The sequence below is a fragment of the Mus caroli genome, unplaced genomic scaffold, assembly GCF_978045245.1.
Source record: "Mus caroli unplaced genomic scaffold, Mus_caroli_1 scaffold_13, whole genome shotgun sequence".
Classification (NCBI taxonomy): Eukaryota; Metazoa; Chordata; class Mammalia; order Rodentia; family Muridae; genus Mus; species Mus caroli.
The window spans coordinates 58,605,070-58,626,641 of NW_028227268.1; the positions used below are offsets into that span (position 1 = coordinate 58,605,070).

The window sequence follows — 21,572 nt, forward strand, 5'->3', positions numbered from 1 at the left end:
TGATATTCTTGACTGAGATGGTCCAGTCTTGCTAATGATGGGAATTAAGATATGGGACGTGGTAGTATAAAGATGACATAGTAAATGCTTCCAAATATGGTCCAAATAAAGGCATAGAGTATTCAAGGAGCCACTTATGCGCATGTGTGCATGTGTGGATGTATAAATAGATAGAAGACAGACAGATGCACAGCAGGCCCTCTGTATCTATAGGTTGTATACCCAGAGGCTCAGCCAACTACATGAAACCTACAGAAAAAAAAATTGCATCTGTGCTGAATATGTCCTGACTTTTTCTGCTATTATTCCTTTGACAATACTGTAGGAGCTCTTTACATAACATTTATGTCATATCACACATTATAAATAATGTACACATGATTTAAAGTGCAGAGGAGGATGCTTTAAGTTATGTGTGAATATTGTAGTATTTTATAGGAGAGACTGGAGCATCTGCAAAGTGTGATACATGCAGGGGGATGGGACCAATGGCCCCAAAGATACCAAAAGGAGTGTATATATGTGAACATATACATGTTCATGTGTAGTTTATTGAAATACTTTACAAATAAGTATCCTTTGTCTCTGTAAGGAAAATGGAATACCTTTTAGTTGGTACTGATGTAATAGACAAACGGGGAGAGGGCCCTTTTCATTCAGTTCAAAGCTCACCTGCCCTGGAACTACAGTAGAGAGATCCAGTCTTGACTTTCTGTAAAGATGTTTACATTTTGAAGAAAGGAAAAGGATTTACACTCCCTTTTATAATCATACCACTCATGCACTAGAAGTGGATATTGTTCACTTGGAATGAGTACTATCCCATGACACACAAGCCATAGACATTTGTTGTATTAATACTCTCTGCTCCATGAAGTCATGGGAGATGGTTTTCAAACTCAACAATGAGGAGTTTCATACCCAGATACTTCTACTGGAGTGTGCTGAGTTGTTATATATATATAAGAAACAATTTAGGTGTTTGGTAGGAACATTAAAACACTTTAAATCAATAAGAATAATATCCTGTCTAGAGATTTTGAGTAACAAATTCATTTTCATTTTACTATATTTTTTTTCAAAGATGGATATATACTCTACTCTGGAAACACAGCTTACACTTCTATTTTCATCTTGATGGTAGAAATAGAGAAACACCTCAGCAACAGAAATTTCTAACTCTCAAACTCCCTCTTGAAGCGATTTCTTCAAACTTCCTTAAAGCAAACGCTTTCTCCTTTTGTGAGGACAGTAGGGGGCACTCCCACCGCAAACTGTTAGGACAAATAGTGACTGAGAAAGAAGGAGAGAGAGAGAGAGACAGACAGACAGACAGACAGACAGACTAGACTCCCCATATCACTAAGCATCAAAAGTATCACCTATATTTTTCTCTTCTCTAACTTTCTTCAGGGTGCAAATAAAAAGTTTGGTTTTGTTGTTGTTGGTTTTTCCTGCCCCTGCCCTGTGTGTGTGTGTGTGTGTGTGTGTGTGTGTGTGTGTGTGTGGTCTTAAGTATGCGTAAAAATTCTATATTGCAAATTTGGGACAACTTACAACAGTCTCACCAGACCCTTCTTCTGAATATTAGGTAAATATAAGTAGCCAAAATGAACAGCAGCTTCAAGGCAGCCTGTGTGGCTGATAGAGACTTCAGTCTTCAGTCTTTCTCGCAAACATCAAACTCCAAGTTCAGAGTCAAGATGAAAAGAAACTGTGGGGAAATTTTCATTAAATAATCCCATAATCCAGGCTCCACAGGTTGGGTCCTCTTAAATAAGAGTTTTTCATATAATTCAGTGAGCTTAAATTTATGCATTCAATAAAAAACAACCCACTCCACTGTGAATGTTAAAACAAAGACATTGTTCCGACACTTGGAAAATTAAATTCACCAAACCATGAAGCCTACTGTGCAGTTATTTTTGTAACCACCATAAATTGCTTTATAAAACTCCTCTACTGGATAAACAATCCAAGGAGATTTTCTTCATATTAAAGGACAGGGCGGCCTTAAAGTTTATGACTTTTTCTTCTTTTTTTTTTCCCATGCTTTTTTTTTAAGTAGTTGTGTTTCGAGTTACCTCAAAACCTTCTTGCTTTTACATGATTTCAGAAAGTTCCACAGAAAATCAGATCCAGGTCTGTAGATATACCATGCCCTTAAACAGACGTTACTGGAGTAAGAAGAAGCAATCCCATCTTGTGGAAATAAAGTTTAGTAGGGCAAAGCAAAAATGAAGGGGGTTAGTACTAAATGTTTCACTATATTTAATTGTACCTCAGAGCCCAGGGCAGGCCTGTATGTCTCAGACTGATGGCTTGAAATGGGTCTCTCCCTGCACTGTATGAGGCCACATTCAATGCGAGCGGCTCTAGATAAGAGTTTTAGGGGTCTTTAATCACTTCATTCTTGTGTCCTTGGGGAATAGCACAGAACAGCCTTTGTGTCCAGAAGAAGGACCTGTTGTCCAGACTCAACAGGTCACTGCATAAGAGCTTCCCAGAGGATAGGGCATAAATGACAGAAGCATGGGGGAGGGAGTATATTTAAGTGGCTGATGATTTTAAATGATATATATGCTATATCAGGGGAAAGCTGATTGTTTTTCTTTCCAATGACTGGGAAGTTACTGTTTTTAGAAGTGTTTAATGTTTGAATTTGATTATTATTTTTTTAGGACTAAACTATAAATTCAGCTCCCGAAATCAATCTGAACATGTTCTTGACTCTACAAGTGAATAAACTCGTCACATCATGTCTATCTGTATTTTATGAATGGTTCCTTCCACGTGTACCTCAACTGTGTCATAACTTTTCTAATATTGTTTCAGTTATAATGAGAATGAATATTTTATGAACAGGCTGAACTTTATAAAAATGAGAAAATTCTAACCATATGAATTTTGTCCTTGAACTTGAAGGAGAGGGGGAAACAATCAGTATTTTTTACCACAAACCAAATCCCGGCCACGCTAGAATTTATTAGAGTTTGGCTAACTCTGATATTATAGGTGATCTGAATTTGACAGTGGCAAATAAGCTTATCCCGTAAATGACTTTTACTTCCTAAATTGTATCCAGCGCATTTCCCCATGATTCTTCCCCCCCCCCCCTTATAAAATTAACTATCTTATTTGTAAAGATAATGGCTAGGAGATCTTTAGAAAAATTTCTGTCAGGCTGATAGTATTACCAACGAAGTGTTCTTTAAAACCCAGTTAGTAGTTGCTGGCACTTGCTGAGACATAGATTATCCAAACTACACGGCCTCTTGACACTTTTACTAAGTCTCTAGATGACTTACCACCTTGGACAACTATCTGGCAAAGGGTCAAGGCAAATAAATACCGGAGCAAAGACCCATGTTAACCACAGGGAATTACCCCAAAGATAAAGGAATAGACGCTGGATTCCCTTGGTAAGCCCAGTAATGAGGAACAGTTTTCTAACTTAAAAGGAAACTCTCATCTTTCCTTTTCTTTTCCTTTATCTAATTACTAGGGCGATTTCAAGGAGTAGAATGTTTGGGGAACTGGGGAGCCCTGAGGATTAAAATCAAGATCTCCATTCCTCTCTCCATCTGCCCCTCCCCAAGGGAGAAGGAAAGAACTGGAGCCCAAGATGGGGACAGCTACTGCTTCCCCTATGCCATCCCTTCCTAGTCTCCCTCTCTGCACAGCCAGCGCTCAGAAGTACCCATGGGGGTCCCCGCGCTCACCGGTACCAGGCGAGACCCTTGTGGTAGCTGCGGTCAAAAAAGTGGGGCTCAGCACCCACGGCGCGCACGTCGGGGTGCACGCGCAGGAACTCCAGCAGCGCCCGCGTGCCGCCCTTCTTCACGCCGATGATGATGGCCTGCGGCAGCTGCTTGCTGCCCTCGTCCAGAAGTAAGGCCAGGGTCCCCGGCTGGGCCTCGGCCACGCTGCTTCCCGCCCCGGAGCCTCCTGGTGCGGCGGCCAGCCCAGGGCTCTGCTCGTCCTGGTCGCTGCTGTCTCCTGGCCCCGACCGCCCGCGCCTTCTCCGTTGCCTCAGCTGCAGGAGGCGCTTCCTTGGCGCTCCCGCGGGCCACATCGCCAGTTCCCTGGGTCCTGCAGGGACGCCGCGCCCCGGGACCCCCGCGACGGGGCCGGAGCCGGGCGGGCAGCGCTCCGCCAGGCAGTAGAAGACGTAGAGGGAAGTGAGTAGCGAGCAGAGCATCAGCAAGAACTTCCTGAAGATGCTGCGCGACAGTGGCTCCGCCGGGCTGGGCTGGGCGCCGGTGGGACCCGAGGGGGCCATCCTAGCCAGAGGCGACCTCGGACGGCGAACGGGCCATGCTAGGCCACGACTGTGCTGGGAGCTCCGCCATCCCCGCTGCCAGTCAGCGTGCTGCCCCGCGGCCGCATCGCCTGAACCGCCCTGCGTGCCCGAGAGCTGCCCCGCCGGGCGACAGCAGGGGCTGGAGCTAGGGACCAAGCACTGCGAGCCCTTCTTGGGGTCCCGGGCCCCGGACGACGAGGAGGAAAGGGGTGCGGGGCCGTGCTTAAGAAACCATGGTCTTGGGTCTGAAACGCGCCCAAGTCCTGAGCCTAGCTGCACAGAGCTCCGCGCCCTGGGTCTCCGAGAGTCGCCGGGCAAGGGAGTCTCTGCGGCGGCAGTGGCGAAGGTGCTCGGCTCAGCAGGGTCCTGAGCGGTGCGGAACTTGGCTCAACGATAGCGCATCCTTGGCTCAGTCCCCCGTGGAGCGGGCGCAGGACTCCCGGGCCGAAGAATTGTGTGCGCTCCGGTTAGGACGAGTGACCCTTTTTCCAGTCGCTAGCTGTTCTGCTCTCCTGGCCCGCCCAGGAGCGTGCCCTGAGTCCTAGCTCAGCTCGTCTCAGCAAGCGAGCAAGCAAAGTCCCCCTAGTCCCTCTGTCCGAATGGGACTCAAGCCTTCTGGCCTCTTGAGCGCTCCGGAAGTCTACCCACTCCTCTGGGGCCCCAGCTGGGAACAGCTTGGAGGGGCCCCGCTGCGCGGGACCTGTCAGCCACCGCTGCCTCTGTGCTCCTAGGCTCTCCCCGCAGCCTCCTTGGCCGCTACCGCCACACGTGGGACGCGAAGGACAGCAAACTTGGTGGTGACGTCAACGGCCCAGGCCAGACCAACGCGGGGATCCGCTCCAGGGTGCAGAGCAGAGGCGCAGGGGCCGGGCTAGAGAGGCAGAAGGGGTGGGACCGGGAAAAAAAGGTGACGAGGCACCGCCCAATACACTGGAGAGGGCGCGGACGACAGAGGAGACGCCCCTTCCTCGCACTCCCTCTCTCCTTTCCTCCTTCCTCCTCCACCCCTAGGTCTCTGGGCGCTGTCAGACTTACAGCGCCTGTATGATTGCCTGAGTCTAACGCCCAGCCAGTCCACCCCTTGCCGGATTGGGGGGTTCTCAGACCTCTCCAGCTCAGTTTAGTCCTTAGCAGCCTTAACACCCCCAGACCCCCACTTCCTGCTTCCCTCTGGTCCCAGCTTCTGTATTCCTACCCTTCTCCAGCCCACCCATTCCATCCCCTCTCATCCCAGAGACTTCTGAAGTTTTGTTTCCAGGAGTTCTTGGCAGGCTACGCCCCCATTTGTCTGGGCAAAGAGACAACTTCAGTACAGATATGCCTTCCACTTCCCTGTCCACTGAGGACCCTTACAAGTCTGTTTGTTTGTTTGTTTGTTTGTTTTTCCTTTGGATTTATTTTAAAAGATGAAGAGTCTCATAGGACCTAGAAAGGAACCCCTTAGAAAATAGATCAATAAATACACCAAAACAGAAATTACATTTAAAAAAAATAATAAGTACAATTCCAAATACGTATAACCAGTTGTTGATAAAGTTTAATACTTTGCATATGTGCACCACCCACATGTGTGAATGTGTTTTCACTCTTTGAGGGTTAAGAGTCCTTCCCTAAACAACGGGTTCCTTTTTTCTCTTTTTTCCCCTGACCCCTAGATACCCTTCCTGTGCCCCCAAAGCAAGTCACAAAGAGGTAAAATCTGCCCCTTGCTGGCTCCTGGGGAGGTGAGTAGTAAAATCTTCAGGAGATGTTGAAGGGTTGATTGCTTTCTTTGGCTGTTACTCTGTGGTGGTTTTGTTTTCAATTTTTCATTTATTTGTATTTTATGTGTATGGCTGTTTTGCCTGCATGTGTGTCAGTGCACCACGTGGGTATCTGGTGCCAGCTGGAGAGTTCTAAATCTCTTTGAACTGGAGTTCCTAGTTGTTAGCCTAGATGTGGGTGCTGGGAATTGAACCAGGTCCTCTAGAAGAGCAGCCAGGGCTCTTACTGCCAAGCCATCTCTTCCACCACCAGATATTTCATTTTTGTCCTAATCGTATTGCTTCCTTATTTCTGTCTCCTGCAAGATACCTGGCAATGTGGGCTGTGCCCTGGTCACTGTAGCCCAATCCTGTGCTCTGTAGACATCTTCCTGCCACACTCCCTAACCCCTCCCCTCCCTATGCTAATAAGAGTCCAGCAGTCAAGAGAGCTAGGTCTCAGGAAACTCACTAGGAATCCTGGCTGCCCAGCCTTGACACTCAGATTTTCTCTCCTCTTCCTGCTCATCCCCCATTTGACCAAGGAAGTGTAAGTTAGGGGGTTGCCTTTCAGCCTCCACAGGGGCCCTACTGATTCTAAGTTTGCTTGGATAGAACTGGATCACATGTGGCCTGTTGGGTAAGAATAGTGCTGTGTTCATAAACTACCAGTCACAGCTGATTCCCAGACCAATGAAGATCTGTTTAGAAGCAGAGACCAGAAAGCACTGGCCTTTGCCCAGGATGAGCAACATGCCTAGCCAAGTTTCCATGTCCTATTATGTCTGAAAATTGGATATTGACAAACCACTTTGAAGCTTAAGGTTTAATGTGTTTTGAAACTTTCCTCTGTGTATTTCAGTCTGGTTTGTAGAAGGAAGACAACAAAAACAGAGGCCATTTAAAAGTTGCTCTGAAAGTGTGTTGTTGTGCAGATGGTCACCAGAATATATGTTTTCTCATCTGGAAAGCACTGGGCTCCCAGTTCACCTGTAGTTCATCATAAGGTGATATTGTACATAGTATATACATCATGCATAGGAATGATGTGGTCCCAAGCCCCCAGACTTTTCCTAGCATGCAGAAACATAAGCTGAATAAATGGCTATTATGCATATTGACCCAGTCTGTGGCACTCTGTGTGAAGAACAGAAACCATATTGGAACATCTCTCTCTCTCTCTCTCTCTCTCTCTCTCTCTCTCTCTCTCTCTCTCTCTCTCTCTCTCTCTCTCTCCCTCCCTCCCTCCCTCCCTCCCTCCTTCCCTCCCTCCCTCCCTTCCTCCCTTCCTTTTTTTCTTCCCTCCTTTCTCTCTCTCTCTTTCTCTCTTCTTCATCCAAGCCTTTGGATACCAGTGTGTATTTTCCTCTTCTTTGCACACCTTAATTGAAGCCACAATTTAGATGCTCAGTACCCACATGTAGCTTGTCACTACTAAAGTGACAGCCCAGAAGACAGTGCTGTTTCAGAGGAGGGGGGTCCTCTGGGCAGTAGTAAGACACCCACATTTAAATAAAGATAACTCATGGGAGCTTTATGAACAAAAGAATTTTACAGAGAAGTAGCTGAGACAGAGCCTGAGTTTATCACAGGACTCCTGGGCTAGTTGCCTCGAAGCAATGAGGATTACATCTACAGAGGTGAGATGTATCGTAAGCAGAGGGGGAATCATAGCTAGAAAAAGCCAGTTGTAAAGCAAAGGACTGTACCTTAGTGTTTGGACAAAGCTAGACTAAGATGACCTTCTAGGAAAGGAATCTGAGTGTGTGTGTGTCTGTGTGTGAGCTCGCACATGCACACATGTACAAATAAACAGATGATAGATAATACATATAACATCATGATAGACTTTTCTTTTTATTTCTCCATCCCCAGGAAGCAAACATATATAAGAAACCACCCTAATGTCCCCTTCACTGTCGCTTACTTTTCCCCTTCTGTATCCCTGCCTTCATCTGGAACATCTAGAGTCAGTGTGCCCTGATGGACTAACCAACATAGAAGCCAGAAAGCTCAGAAGCTGGCTAGTATCAAGTATTCAGGTCATCTACCTGCAGCAGGAACAAGGAACACTGCAAAGAGATCGATGGTGTCTCACCTGTGAGGACACATGGGTTTTATGAGCTTCGTGAGAAAAATTCTCTACCCATGCTCATCAGAGGATAGCGCTATACTCAACAAACTACCAGACTGTATGTTCCACATTCAGTTCTTGATGGTACTCCTTTTTGTTCTCTCAAGTCAAATGGTGTTCATGTTTAACAATCCTGTAGATTCCAACTCAAAATTCATCTTCTTCGTCCATCTCCTCTCTTTCCTTTGATGAAAGATCCTGGTTCAGAACCTCAGAAAGGACCAGAGTTACAGAGACGACTAGCCACCTATACCTCCCCCTTAGGCTATAAGTACCTCACTGCTCGCTGGTACACCTTCAAGATCAAACATATTATCTGATGCAAAGATATGTCCTGGGGAGATGTGCTGAATGAGCCAATGAATCAAGAGAACAGCTACAAGATTGGGGATGTGTACTGGCTGGTTTTGTGTGTCAACTTGACACAAGTTGGAGTTATCACGGAGAAAGGAGCATCCCTTGAGGAAATGCCTCCATGAGATCCAGCTTAAGGCATCTTCTCAATCATTGATCAAGGGTAGAAAGGCCCACTTCGGGTGGTGCCATCCCTGGCCTGGTAGTCGTAGGTTCTATAAGAAAGCAAGCTGAGTAAGCCAGGGGGAGCAAGCCAATAAGTTACATCCCTCCATGGCCTCTGCATCAACTCCTGCTTCCTGACCTGCTAGAGTTCCAGTCCTGTCTTCCTTTAGTGATGAACAGCAATGTGGAAGTGTAAGCTGAATAAATCCTTTCCTCCCAACTTGGTTCTTGGTCATGATGCTTTGTGCAGGAATAGAAACCCCCGACTAAGTCAGGAGGGGTATTCAATGAGAAAAAGAAAGACTAAGAGACAGGAGGGACAGTGCTTTGCTGTAAACTGCACATGTTTCAATGGGAATGAACTATGTGATTAGCCTGGGCAAGATGTTAATGAGAGCTAGAGACCATAAGAAATGAGGGGGTAAAAGTAGAAGCCAGATCTTGAATAACTTGTATGATTTTTATGAGAGTCCCCATTGTGGTAGGCTGTCTGTGAACATAGACATGGCTACCTTTGCCTCTGTAACAGAGCTTTTTCTTTTACCAAGTCAGGACAGGAGCCAATGGAGTGACCATCCTTATTACAGACAGCAAAAATGACATTCAGTTATTTCCTGGAAATGAAGGGCCAGTAGAGGAGGCCATCAATTTCAAAATGTGTTGGAAGAATGGGGTGCCGCTACTGTATTTTGAGTAACATTGGTAAACATGGTGACCCTAAGAGGCAGTCAATAAATATCTGTTAGAGGACTCTAAGCATCTGTAAAATGTATATTCTCCATAAGCAGAATCTTGTTTCTGTTTTATTTTGTGTTTTTTTTTTAATTTTTGTTTTATTGTTTCTTTTTTGATGTTGTTTGTCTATTTTGTTGTTGTTGTAAGTGTTTCTATTACCTTTAACTTCAGGACCTTTTCCAGCCTTCTACATTTTCCTCTGGTCTCTTTTCTCTCCCTCTGGTTTACACCTCACTATGAAGCATACAGTGGTGAAGCCACACACCTTTTTTTTTTTTCTGGTTAATTTCACCCAATATTTCTCTCTCTGCCATTTCAGCTTTAGAACTTTATTTCCAGAAACCATCTTCTAGAACAAACAGAAATACCATGATCAATAAATTTCTGATGACCTTACACAATTTCCCTACTCTCCTGTAGTATGAGAAGCAAGGGGAAAGCAAACTTTAGGCATTGTTGGCTCCTGTGAGTTGTGAACACATTCATAATCATGCATTCACGAGGATGGTCTAGTTTCTGTTGCTATAACTAAATAGCCATGTGTTTGTGTGTGTAGTTTGTAAGGAAAAAAAAATTCCCCTGAAGTCCCAGAGGCTGAGAGGAAGCCCAAGGGAGGGCTTCTCTAATGAAAGCCTTATTGGGCTGAAAAGTCTCAGTCCAGTTCCAAGGCTTGGCTGAACAGTGTGATTTTATGGTGAGAGGTTCATAAGGAATTGCCCAATTGTCTTTTATAACATGCCCACTGTTGTGATAACCAACATACTCCCTTGATAACCATTCAGTATGTGTATTACTTAGTCACCTACCAAAGGTTCTGCCTTGAAATGTCATTAGCACAGGACTTTGTGGAAGTGTTTTTCAAGCCCACAAATTCTGGGGTTGAAAAACAAAACTTGAAATCATAGCCGAACTTGCTGAAGATTTGTGGATTGTGATGAGAGTCTTCTTTCAGATGGAGGGGCGTGCTTTGAGCCTCTACCTAGTTTGTGTCATTGGATTAAGCCAGTTCACATGGATTCTAGTACTTTCCCAGACCAGTTTTGCCTTGATGAGTGTGAGACCCGCAGGAAGGTATTTTTTACATGGAGAGGCAACTATGAGGATTGTGGTGAGCATCTGCCTTCTTCAGATATCAGCATGCAGCCTCCTGGACAAACTCTTCTTCCAAACCCCAGATAACGCTGGCCTCACTCCTTGGCTATAGGCAGCATAGTCCATTTTCCTATCCAGGGCGTTTGGTGTAAATGATACGAGTACGCCAAGAAAGGGCTTGCTGGAGTCGCTGGTAAGGAATTCTTGTCATTTCCCAAGTCGTTCCAGATTAGGAGGATGCAGCCTGAGTCTTCAGCCTTGCTGAAGCCCAACTTTCCTTTATGATAAAAGCAAGATCTCAGAAAACTTGGCATGAAGTGCTAGCTTCATCTTCGCCTGGGAGTTTTAACTACCCATGTTGATGAACCCTGCCTCGATGGTGGTGTTTTAAACATTCACTGAGCCTTCAGAGCCACATGGCTCCCTTAATTGCACCAGCTATCCCTTCGGTGGTCTGACCTGTGACCCCAGCTAGGGCTGCTTATGTTCACCAGCTGAGACCAGCTAGGACACATCTACTCTCACCTGTCTGTCTGGATGTACTCTCCTGCTTCTAGGCTGGTAGCCTAATGAACAGTGGCCATGTCGCCTAACTCTAGAGAGCCTAGAATAAACAGAAGGAGAAAATTCACCACACAGTCTACTGTGTGAGGGATGTAACACACCAGGTTTGGGGTGTGTGTATGTGTGTATGTGTGTGTGTGTTTTGTTTATTTTGTTTAGTTCTGATTTTTGTTACAGTGTCTGCTTTTGAAATTCAGTTGATTGTTCTCATTCAGCAAATCCACCTGTGTTGACTTTGTATTCGCACATCTTCCCAGTACAGGTTCTAAAAGGTCTATTATTTGCGAATGGATACTATTTTGCTCTGAACTTATTTTAATCCCAACATTATTAGGAGATTAGAAGTCTGATCTAGCCCTTCTTGGATCCGAAGGTTACTTGGACTCAAAATATCAGGTATTTTTATAGTTAAAACAAATGAAATCAAGGATACAGAAAGCTCATATCCAAGATCTTCAGACCTCCAACTCAAGAGCCTGGTTTCTAGTTCTTAGAGTCAGAACTAACAAAGAAAAACCATACAAGTAATTATTCTGAGACATGTGTGCTGGATGAACTGAAAAAACTAAAAGTCAACTGCACACTTTGAAGCTCTCCTTTGGAGCCAGACATGAAGTCATGTAATGAAAGCATTATCAAAGGGAAGATCAGAGGATGAAAATCTAAACTGGTCTACAAATAAGAGTGAGTAACATTTTATGATGGAGGAGATACAGCCAATGAAGGGAGAAAGAAGACCAAAGTTTGCCCACACTGAACTGAGCCTTTCACAGTTTACCTGGTATGTTTGAAAGTCTGTTTTAGCATGTGCCCTGACTTTGGGACATACTAATATAATAGGACTAATGCCTGGGCAGCAGGCATTGGCCAAGCAAGTGTCTGAATCAAGACACTACCAGGCTTGAGCTGGAGCTGTAAGTTATTTCTTAGCGAGGGAAGATGAACCTGGAACACCGTTTCACTCTCCTACCATTGTCTAAAATATATACAGTTCTTCCTAATCTCATGTTATACATAAAATCATTTTCAATATCAAGGTGAGGTAATGACTAAAAATAGTTTTGATGTTAAGCTATGAGTTGTGGTGGGTGGGTTCCAGAGAAATGTGAATCACTGGGAATTTGGGGAAAGACCTTGCAGACATACGACATTTGTAATGGACTTGAGAAGGTAGTTGCTCCAGATTTGAAAATCAAAACAAATAAAGCACTTATTTAGAATGTAATTATCAGAAGTGTTCTCAGTGAATGAAATGTCTTGGAGCAGAAAGGAAGGAAAGGATAAGAGACAAAGAGCCAGTGATCAGAGGGCTGTCATCTCGCTGTGCACCAAAGCTTGATCCTAGCAAGTCTCTCTTTTTGGGAGACTCAGTTCTTTCTTTCCTTGTTGTTTGCAATATCAGAAGAGGCCAATAAGTCCCCAAATGATCCTGGGAAACCTTCCATAAAACAATCCATCAATCTTTGATGGAAATCCATCTGGGAAATGCTATCCTTTCTGGAATATTTGTGATACACATTAGCATACCATCAACTCCGAGATGACTTTGCAGAAATGGAACCACCAAATGTTGTTTACCACCACTACATCGCAAGCCTTTCGGACCACAGACTACCTTTACCTATTCCTTGCCTGGTAATACCCACTGTTCTGAAGAACATTCATCAAGAAATCTAAGTCTGTGCTTTACAGAGCTAGCAGCCGTCGGGAACCTGGAAGGATGGATGCTTTCTGAACATATTGGGGCCTCAGCTGCATGGAGTCGGGGCTTGGTTTAGCTTGAGACCAGGTGGAAGATATTTCACCAAGTATCTGGGGTTTTCTTTGTTCTATCATCTCTCTTGGGAACCACATTCCTCAAGGGATGGGTTTTAACTAAGGTCTTGACAAATGGTAATTTTCATGAATTATTGATTTGGCCAAAAATAATTGGAAAGGTTGATAATTACATAGGCAGCACACACTCCTTGCTTTTGTTCCTAGTCTATTCTTTCCTGCTCTGTGACATATGAAAGAAATGGGTGCAGGTTTTGAAAGATGCTTTATCAAGCAGTGGCGTTGGGGAGATTTTTCTTTTCTTTTTTGAGTAGACATTTCCAGCTTTCCAAAATTGGCTGAAGTAAAAATTAAGCATCAAAGGAAAGAGAACTCTGGGTTGGAAGACAGACTTTTAAATCTATCATTTTAATGCCACTGTATTCCAAACCATTTGGACCATTGATTCCTTTTGCCTATTCCTTACCTGGTTATATCCACTGTTCTGAAGAGCATGCGTCAAGAGTGCGTCAACATCCAAGTCTGTGCTTTACAGGGCTACTGGCTGTCTGGAACCTGGAAGGATGGATGCTTTCTGAGCATGCTGGGGCCTCCGCTGCATGGAGTTGGGGCTTGGCTTAACTTGAGACCACGTTTAAATCTGTCACATAGTGCTGAAAGGTGGTTCTACAATGTGGTTATTCCATGTGTTCTCAGTTTACTTTCCAAAAACAAAGGGCACAGGCCTGTGGTTGCTTTTATTTTAATATGAATATTTGTACTTTTATTTTTAAAGATGCCATATGCCTTCATAGTAAATTTTTAAAAATTTATTTATATTAAAAATTTTATTTAAAAAAAATAAAGTCATCTTTTCAATGGCCATTTAAAGGGTAAGGGATATAAAGAGCAGAGCTGAGTAGTAAGAGAGTCTGTAGGAGTGAGTGTCATGGTTTCACGCCTTTGCAAGAGGGTCAGAAACAGGCTCAGGACTGTAGGCAAGGAAGGCAGGGGAGAGAAGAGCGGGGGCAGTAGGAACTGTTCAAGTCACAAGTCTAACAGGCGCTGGAGCAGAGACAAGGGAATCTGATCATAATGGAGGCTGGGGCATTGACCTCCAGAAAGAACCCAGAGGGGAAGTCTCCAGTACAGAGCTGCCAGAGGGGAGAAGGTCTATGATGCTCTTCATCAGGAGGCCCATCTCGGAAGCCTCCCCTCAAAACTCCAAAAGGATGGAAGAGGGGCTCAGACAAGACTGAAAGGTATGGGAAATCTGGAGAAGCCAGGAGAGCCACAGAAAATAGTCCAGGAGAGATGTGGTGACCGAAAGCCAGGCATTGCCAAGTATATTACCTCATGATGGATCCAGGGGAGGCTTCAGACAGCAGATCTAGAGGCAGCAAAGGAGGGGTTGTGAAATGAGATGAGGGATTCTGAAATGGCACACAGTGGGTTAATTAACACTGAGGTCTGACTGTGACTTGTTATCACCAAAACTCACATGAGGCTTCATCCCCCAGGATGAGGATATAGAGGTGGTGGGGTCTTTAAAGGCAGTGATTAGGTCTTTAAGGGGGACTTAGGCTTATTTCACAGTGACTGCACTAGGAATGAGAGACACTGGTCTCCAAGTGAATGTGTAGTTCTGGATGGTGATCAATGTCTATCTCCATCTTTATCCGACTCGGCCTTTATCATGGCTATGTCTGCCATCCTCCAGGTCTCCCCGAGACTGTGCCAACCAGGACATCCCTACACACAGCCTTTAACCCTAGACCACAACCCGAGCTAAAAAAAAAAAAACAAACAAACAAACAAAAAAAACCCTTTTCATTATAAACACTCTGGTCTTCGGTGTTCTGGGTAACAGAAGATGGATTAATATGGCTCTCAAAACAATACAAAATAATACACCTGTCACAGAGCACAGGGAAGGGCTTTGCACACTGCCTGCAGGCTGAAACTTTGTGTCTGCAGGACCCACTGAAGTAGGTTAGCTTCTCTGTGGGTTTGATAAGAATGATATCAGGTGCCAGAGCCTAAAACACCTTCCTACCTGCTTCATTTCTTAACAAAAGGCTTAAAGGGTTTTTATTTTGTTTTGTTTTTAGTTTATATATTTTTCTGCACAACAGCATAGGTTTTTTTTCCAGTCACAATATTAAATACTAAAAGTAAAGGACTCCCAGTGACTGAATTTTTATATGCACTGCCTTGGGTTACAATTAAATACAGTTTTAAATTTGGACAGTATAATCTCCTTTGATCTAAATAGCTCTTACTAGATTTCAGGGCTTTTAGGAACTGAGGTACTGGGACTGGAACTGAAGGCTCAGAGCTCAAGGGCTAGTGTGGATCCTGTAGAGGACTCAAGGTTGGTTTCCAGAACCCACCCAGCTCCACAGCTATTGAACACCCCTTCTGGCCTCTGTGAGCACCTAGACTCATATCACACACACACACACACACACACACACACACGGCTTGAAAAAGTAAAACAAAAATTTTAAAACCTGAGCTATATCAAATGACACATTGCCTCTATTTCTTTAGCCAAAAGCGTCTTGTTGGTGCTGTTGTTCTCTGGAGTACAGGGAGGCATCCTGATAAGGATCCAGACACACATAAATTATTTCATATTTGCTGCAAGAGATTTCCATTGGTTGGCTTTTTAGGACTCATCTTTCCCCTTCTTGTGATTGATTTAAAAAAAAATAATGAATGTAACTATACAAGACTACTAACTGGAAGTAGCATACTCTGCATTGCATATGCCCCACAGTTACTCAGTGGCTTTACTTGAGTGAATGGAGGCAACTTTCCATCACTGTGACAAAAGACCTGAGATGAGTTAACTTAAAAGAAGGAAAGGTTTGGTTTTGGCCTATGGTTCTGATTCATAGCCACTTGGTCTTATTGCTTTCCGTCTATAGTTCCACAATATGCCCAGGCAGGAGCAAATGGTGGACAACTCCTGTTCATCTCATGATGCAGAGAGAGAGAGAGGGAGAGAGAGAGAGAGAGAGAGAGAGAGAGAGAGAGAGAGAGAGAGAGAGAGAGAGAGAGAGAGAGAACTGGGGCACAGTATTCTTTTCCAGAACATGTCCCTAGTGACTGAGCCTTCTCCTACTAAATTGCACTTCTAGGCATTTCTTAGAGCTTCTAGCACCACCCAACAGTGTCTTAAGTATGGTAATCACGCCTTGAAAACAGGAGCCTTTTTGGAACATTCAAGATATAAAATGAGTAAGCAATAACATGTCCATCTATTTATACAAACAGGTATAATCCAACATTTCAAAGGAGACCAAGAGAAGCTAACACCAGGTGAGGAGGAAGGATGAACTGTAGGGAATATGATGTATGAGTCACAAAAGGAGACAGGAAACTATTCCTTTCTAATAAAATAAAGCGAAAAGGACATTGCCCAGTTTTAGGTGGCTGCTGGATGTTTGTACATCCTCTGGAGAAAGGTGTATTCAAATCCACTTTGACGTGGGTGTCTGTTACTGTTTGGTTCTGTATTCTTTATGAGCCCCGAATGTTAATTTCCTACCAGATGTGTGATTTGCAAGCATTTCCTCCTGCTTCATGAATTGCCTTCTCTCTGCGAGTCACGTAATTTATCCCAACAAGAGCAGAACTTTCTGTGTGAAGGGGTACTCCTTGCAGGCACCGCAACCCTATGTGAAGTTTTCTTGTGTCATAAGACCATGATTTTTTTTTATTATCATTTAAAATAAAATGCAATTGTTTTTTGTTTGTTTGTTTTGTTTTGTTTTGTTTGTTTGGTTGGTTGGTTTTTTTTTTTCTCGAGACAGAGTTTCTCTGTATAGTCCTGGCTGTCCTGGAACTCACTTTGTAGACCAGGCTGGCCTCGAACTCAGAAATCTGCCTCCCGAGTGCTGGGATTAAAGGTGTGCGCCACCACGCCCAGCTGCAATTGATTTTTTAAAAACACTTAAACTATAACAAACCATCAGCAAGTTCTCAAAGCATGTCAGGCAAATGGAAACAATAGTGATTTTCACAGAGCCTGCAGAATCATAAAAACCCTGGCTGCATAGGAAGGCAGCAGAATACGAAGCAAGTGCTGGCCAGAGGAGGAGGGCTCTTGCTTTCTTCCCTTCGGGGTTGCAGATCGAGCCAGTGTCAAGGGCCACACTCCTCCTTCCTCTATACTCTCTTCTACTGCATGCTTCCGAGCAGACTGAGGACCCCATGCCATTCTCTCCAGATAATGGGCATCCGACTTTTCCCAGGTCAATTTGTGGTATATTGTACCAGACCTTCTGAGACAAATGCTTGTATCATTTTATTTATTTTTTTAAATAAAGACCTAGAGTGTGATAGTAAAGCAAATGTGCATGTTTAGTCATATTATTGATTCTTACACAATATCCCTTTGCAGGAATATTATGAACCAATTAAAGTATACATTGTGTTCCTCCCCTAGGACTGCTGTCATGGATTATTACAAGTTAGGTGACTTAAAACAGCATTTATTTATATTCTCATAGTTCTCAAGGTTGAACGTCCCAAATTCAAGATGCAAGAGAGGTCTGCTACCCTGGAAGACTCTGCAAAGGATATTTCCTTGGCTTTGCCAAGCTCCTAATGGCTGCTGACATTCCTTGATGGCTGTCCATAGCCATGTGGCCATCTTCCCTCTGTGTGTCTGTATCTATGTCCTTTTTGTAAGAGTACCATAGATTGAACTTAGTGTTTATCCTATCCAATAGGGCCACATTTTCAATTATATCTCAATTTGCAAAAACACAATATTGGGGTGGTCTGAGTCTGGAATGTAATATACAGGCACAGGTTTTGAGCCTATGGTCCCCAGCTGTGGCAGTGTTTAGAAGACTGTGGGATCTTCTGAAGGTGATATCTGTTTAGTAGGAGTAGGTTGTCCATTCATTAATGTATTTTCCAAATGCCCAGCTCCTGAAGCGGGTTTTTCTTTGCTCCTTGGTATGCCACCCTGGGTTCCTGCTGTCAGGTGCTCTGCCCTGCCTTCCCAGTCATGAGACATTGAGTTCCTCTGAGACTGTGAGCCAAAATATATTCTCCACAGCAAAATCAGAAGTAACTAGAAACACGGCATTTCTAAAGGAGATTGTATGTGTGGGCACTAAGGGCTAGCACTTGAACACGCCTTTGGAGAATACAGAAGGGCTACTGTGTCTTTGCTTTTATTGTGATCAGTGCCTGGCATCTTTTGTGTCAGTTCTCATAGGACCCACTGAGAGCACACACCACTTGACAGATGGAGGAACTGGGATTTAAACAAGAAGAGCAAACACAGGCCAGAGCTGACTAGTTAGTAAATTGTAAGGCCAGGCTTGCAGGACCTGCTCCCTGACTGGAAAGGAGGTGACCTCCACCAGGAGGCTGGGTGTCTCCCTAGCTAAACAGCTACCTCTTTAAGGAACTTACAGCTTCTCTGACTACTGTAAACAGGCTAGCCCAGCCTTCAGCTCCTGCTGGTCTGGTTCACACTTGCAGGGCTAATAAGCATCATCCAATTTGAAAGCCCTGGTGATGTCCTCTCTGAGGGATTTTATCATTTGCAGTTTTGTTAGTTTTTACACCCACAGATGCTATTTTCACAGATTCTTCCATGCTTCCTAAAGTTTAAGAGGAGAATAGGAGAGAAGGTAGATGAGAGGGAGGGGAAGCAGGAGGGGGAGAGGGAGGGGGAGAGGGAGGAGGAGAGAGACCTGGTTTCAGTTCTCTGAAGGTGTATTTCATTTCCAGCTCTAAAACAGGATCACTTCACACTTTACCGGCCTGACTGACCTGGTGGCCACTGCTCTCCATAGCCCCTGACTCTTTAACTGTTAGAATAATATTAGCTGAGCCTGCAAAGATAATACTAAACTTTGCTAATTAAACACTATAGGTTCAAGTTCGCCTTTGAGCTTTTTATAAGGGTGACCTCTCACACACAGCTCATTCTTTTTAAGGCCTGAGAATAACTCAAACCTTCAACCGTGCCAGCCATATGAGTGTGTAGCTTTTTAAGACTCATGTCACTGAAAACATAAGGCTTTCATAGGAAGACTATATGTGATTGTTGAAGTCTTTACATTGAAGGCACCACGGCAAAGGGCACAAGCAGAAGCAGAGGAAGAACAGGTGCCTCAGAGCAAGCTGCTCTCCCCGAAGAGCACTCTTGTAAGAGCTATATGGGGAAAAGTTCCCAGGGTACCATATGTCTTAGTGGTTCCACCAATCTCAAGGCCATGACGAGTAAATCTCACTATGAGTTTTGGTGGGACAAACCATGTTCAAGCTGTAGTGCATACCTCATCAGTGTACCTGTCATAAGGAAACAATCTAATGTCCTCCCAACCCCAGCAATGAGCTAGTTTCCCAAGACCTCTAATGGCTATGTCCCTCTAAAGTGTAGGTCTATCTTGTACCTAATATGATCACATGAAATTCATCCAGAGGCACTTTATGTTATTGTTGGTTGATCACAATAGCATGTTATTGTCATGGACTTATGAAGTCATCTTATGACCTCAAAACCAACTACTGTGGATAGAAAGTCAGTTCCACTCCAGATTCTATGTGGAAGATGCAATCCATAGTGTGTGGAGGTAGATTCTTTGGAGATCATGAAATCGGATGCCCTACGGATGAGATTACTGCCTTTGTTAGAGAACGTGGGGGCAGGGGTTGTCATTTCCCTACAACCTGAGAATACAGCAAGAACATTTCTGAGAATAAAGGAGATGTGTTCCTATCAGCTCCCACCCAGGCTGCTACCTGACCTTGGACTGCAGGCTTGAGAAGCATGAGGAATAAATATTTACTGAAGAAGCCCACGCTAAGACACCACAATGATAAGGTGAATTGATCAATTCTGTGTATTTATTTTACCCCCAAATTAAGCATTTCTTTTCATTTACTTACGGCATGGTTCATGTCCATGTGTTTAACCTTGCCCAAGAATACCTTATGTCCTCAGTCTCTTTCAAGAAACCCATTTTATCACACAGGAAACACTTTTTTTGGTCTTTATAAAAAAATCTCTGTATCACTCATTCTATATATGCCTGAATCTTCAGACGCTTATTTGGTGAGCTAATCTCTACCCCATAGGATTTTCAACCAACGTCATGTGATATGTATGCGCGGTCCTAACCTTTGCGTAGGAGTCTTCAGTATCTGGCATCTGTGTAGGGCACCTCTGGAAAATCCTCTCTCCAAACAACACATTGTTCATTGCATTGGCTGTTTATTGGATAGAACAGTGAAGATAGTGTGTGGTCCAGAGATGGCAGTGCTGTGGCTGCTCTGTCCGTGTTACTGATGAGGATACTTCTGCCTACCATCATTCAGTATGTTGTTGGTCCTCCTCTCCAACAGAGGAGCAAGCCTTATTAAGGAATCCTCTACATTCTTTCTAGTATTCAAAGTACACACTTTTTCTAAGTGGCAGTTGCTCTCTGGTGTCTTTTACAAGTAGTGAAATATTTCCTTTTCCCCTTCTGTGAACCAGTGACATTTCATGTCACATCAACTTTTCTGAATTTTTAAATATCTTCATTCATCTGTCTGGTATTGTTATTGATTATTTTATATTTTACAAGAGCTTTACTAAGATTTTTTATCTACAGGTTTGTTACTGTGGTCCTGGGAAAGGCCAGGCTTTAATAAAATCCTTTTTAAAAACATAGAGAATTACATCACTTCAAGCCTTTTGGCAGATTCGAGCTTAGGTTGTGACAACGATATAAAAAATAAATAAAACTTAAAAAACAGTTTCCTTATTCATTTTGCTATTTCCATTATTGTTAATATTTTCCCATGTTTGAGTCATTAAAATTGTTCCCATTTTCATTGTGTTCTGACTTTTCATATTTCTTGACTCTAAGTTTTCATTAAACTACCAACAAGAAATAATATCAATGTGGTGAAGTGACCATGCTCACATACTCACAGATTCTTCCCCACTCAAAATGAACCAATGGAATTACAGATAGAAAGGGAAAATAGGATGATGTAAACTGGACAGGATCCATAACGTGTGGATGCAAAATGGGGGGTGGTGGATAGGGAGACACAATCAACCTAGACTTGACAGACATCCTAATTCATTCAATTTTGCTGCCTTGGAGTAGTGCCCAGGAGGGTTGTCTGTTTCACTACTTAACACTTTTCTGTTGATGGATATTTAGGACGGCACTAGTTTTGCTATTACAAGGACATGGAAATCAGATGTAGCTGAGCATATGGTTTTGGCACAAGTACAAGTTTTCCTGCAGCCTTGAGTACACTGGAGAAAAGCATTTGGGAGACAAGAGTGACCCTGGGTGGTTCCAAGGCCAGAGGCAGCAGGTGGACTGTGGCAAATGGACAGAATAGGAAGTTTCATGGGGCCTTTTCTTCTCATCCCACCTCACTGCTTGCTTCGTGGTCCATTGACAGAAGTTCTCAGAGGACATTGTCTACTGAGCTCTGGCAGGCAGTTCCTGCCTTTGCCATAGTAACCAGACCCCATGGAAAAACCAAGGCAAGAATATAAGGATGCTTGACAGATTAGCCAAATATTAGGCAGATTCTAATATGAACCCATTGTGTTTGACATTTACAAAACAAACACCAGGTGTGACATTTGGTTACACCCAGTTTGAACCACTAGAAAAAGACAGAACTTAAGGTGAAGGAGCAGAAAAACGTAAGATCAGAAAGAATCCTGGGAGGTAAAATGGCT

The 21,572-nt window shown here is 43.8% G+C and overlaps 1 protein-coding gene across 1 annotated transcript in view; it reads right to left on the bottom strand.

Annotated features, from left to right (window-relative positions):
* Positions 1–5,161, bottom strand: part of Hs3st3a1 (heparan sulfate-glucosamine 3-sulfotransferase 3A1) — an 87,154-nt gene extending 81,993 nt beyond the window's left edge. Inside the window, exon 1 of the mRNA XM_021178009.3 lies at positions 3,723–5,161. Coding sequence (XP_021033668.1) covers positions 3,723–4,282 — 560 coding nt within the window. The 5' untranslated portion in view covers positions 4,283–5,161. The remainder of the gene's footprint in view (positions 1–3,722) is intronic.
* Positions 5,162–21,572: the final 16,411 nt, after the last annotated feature.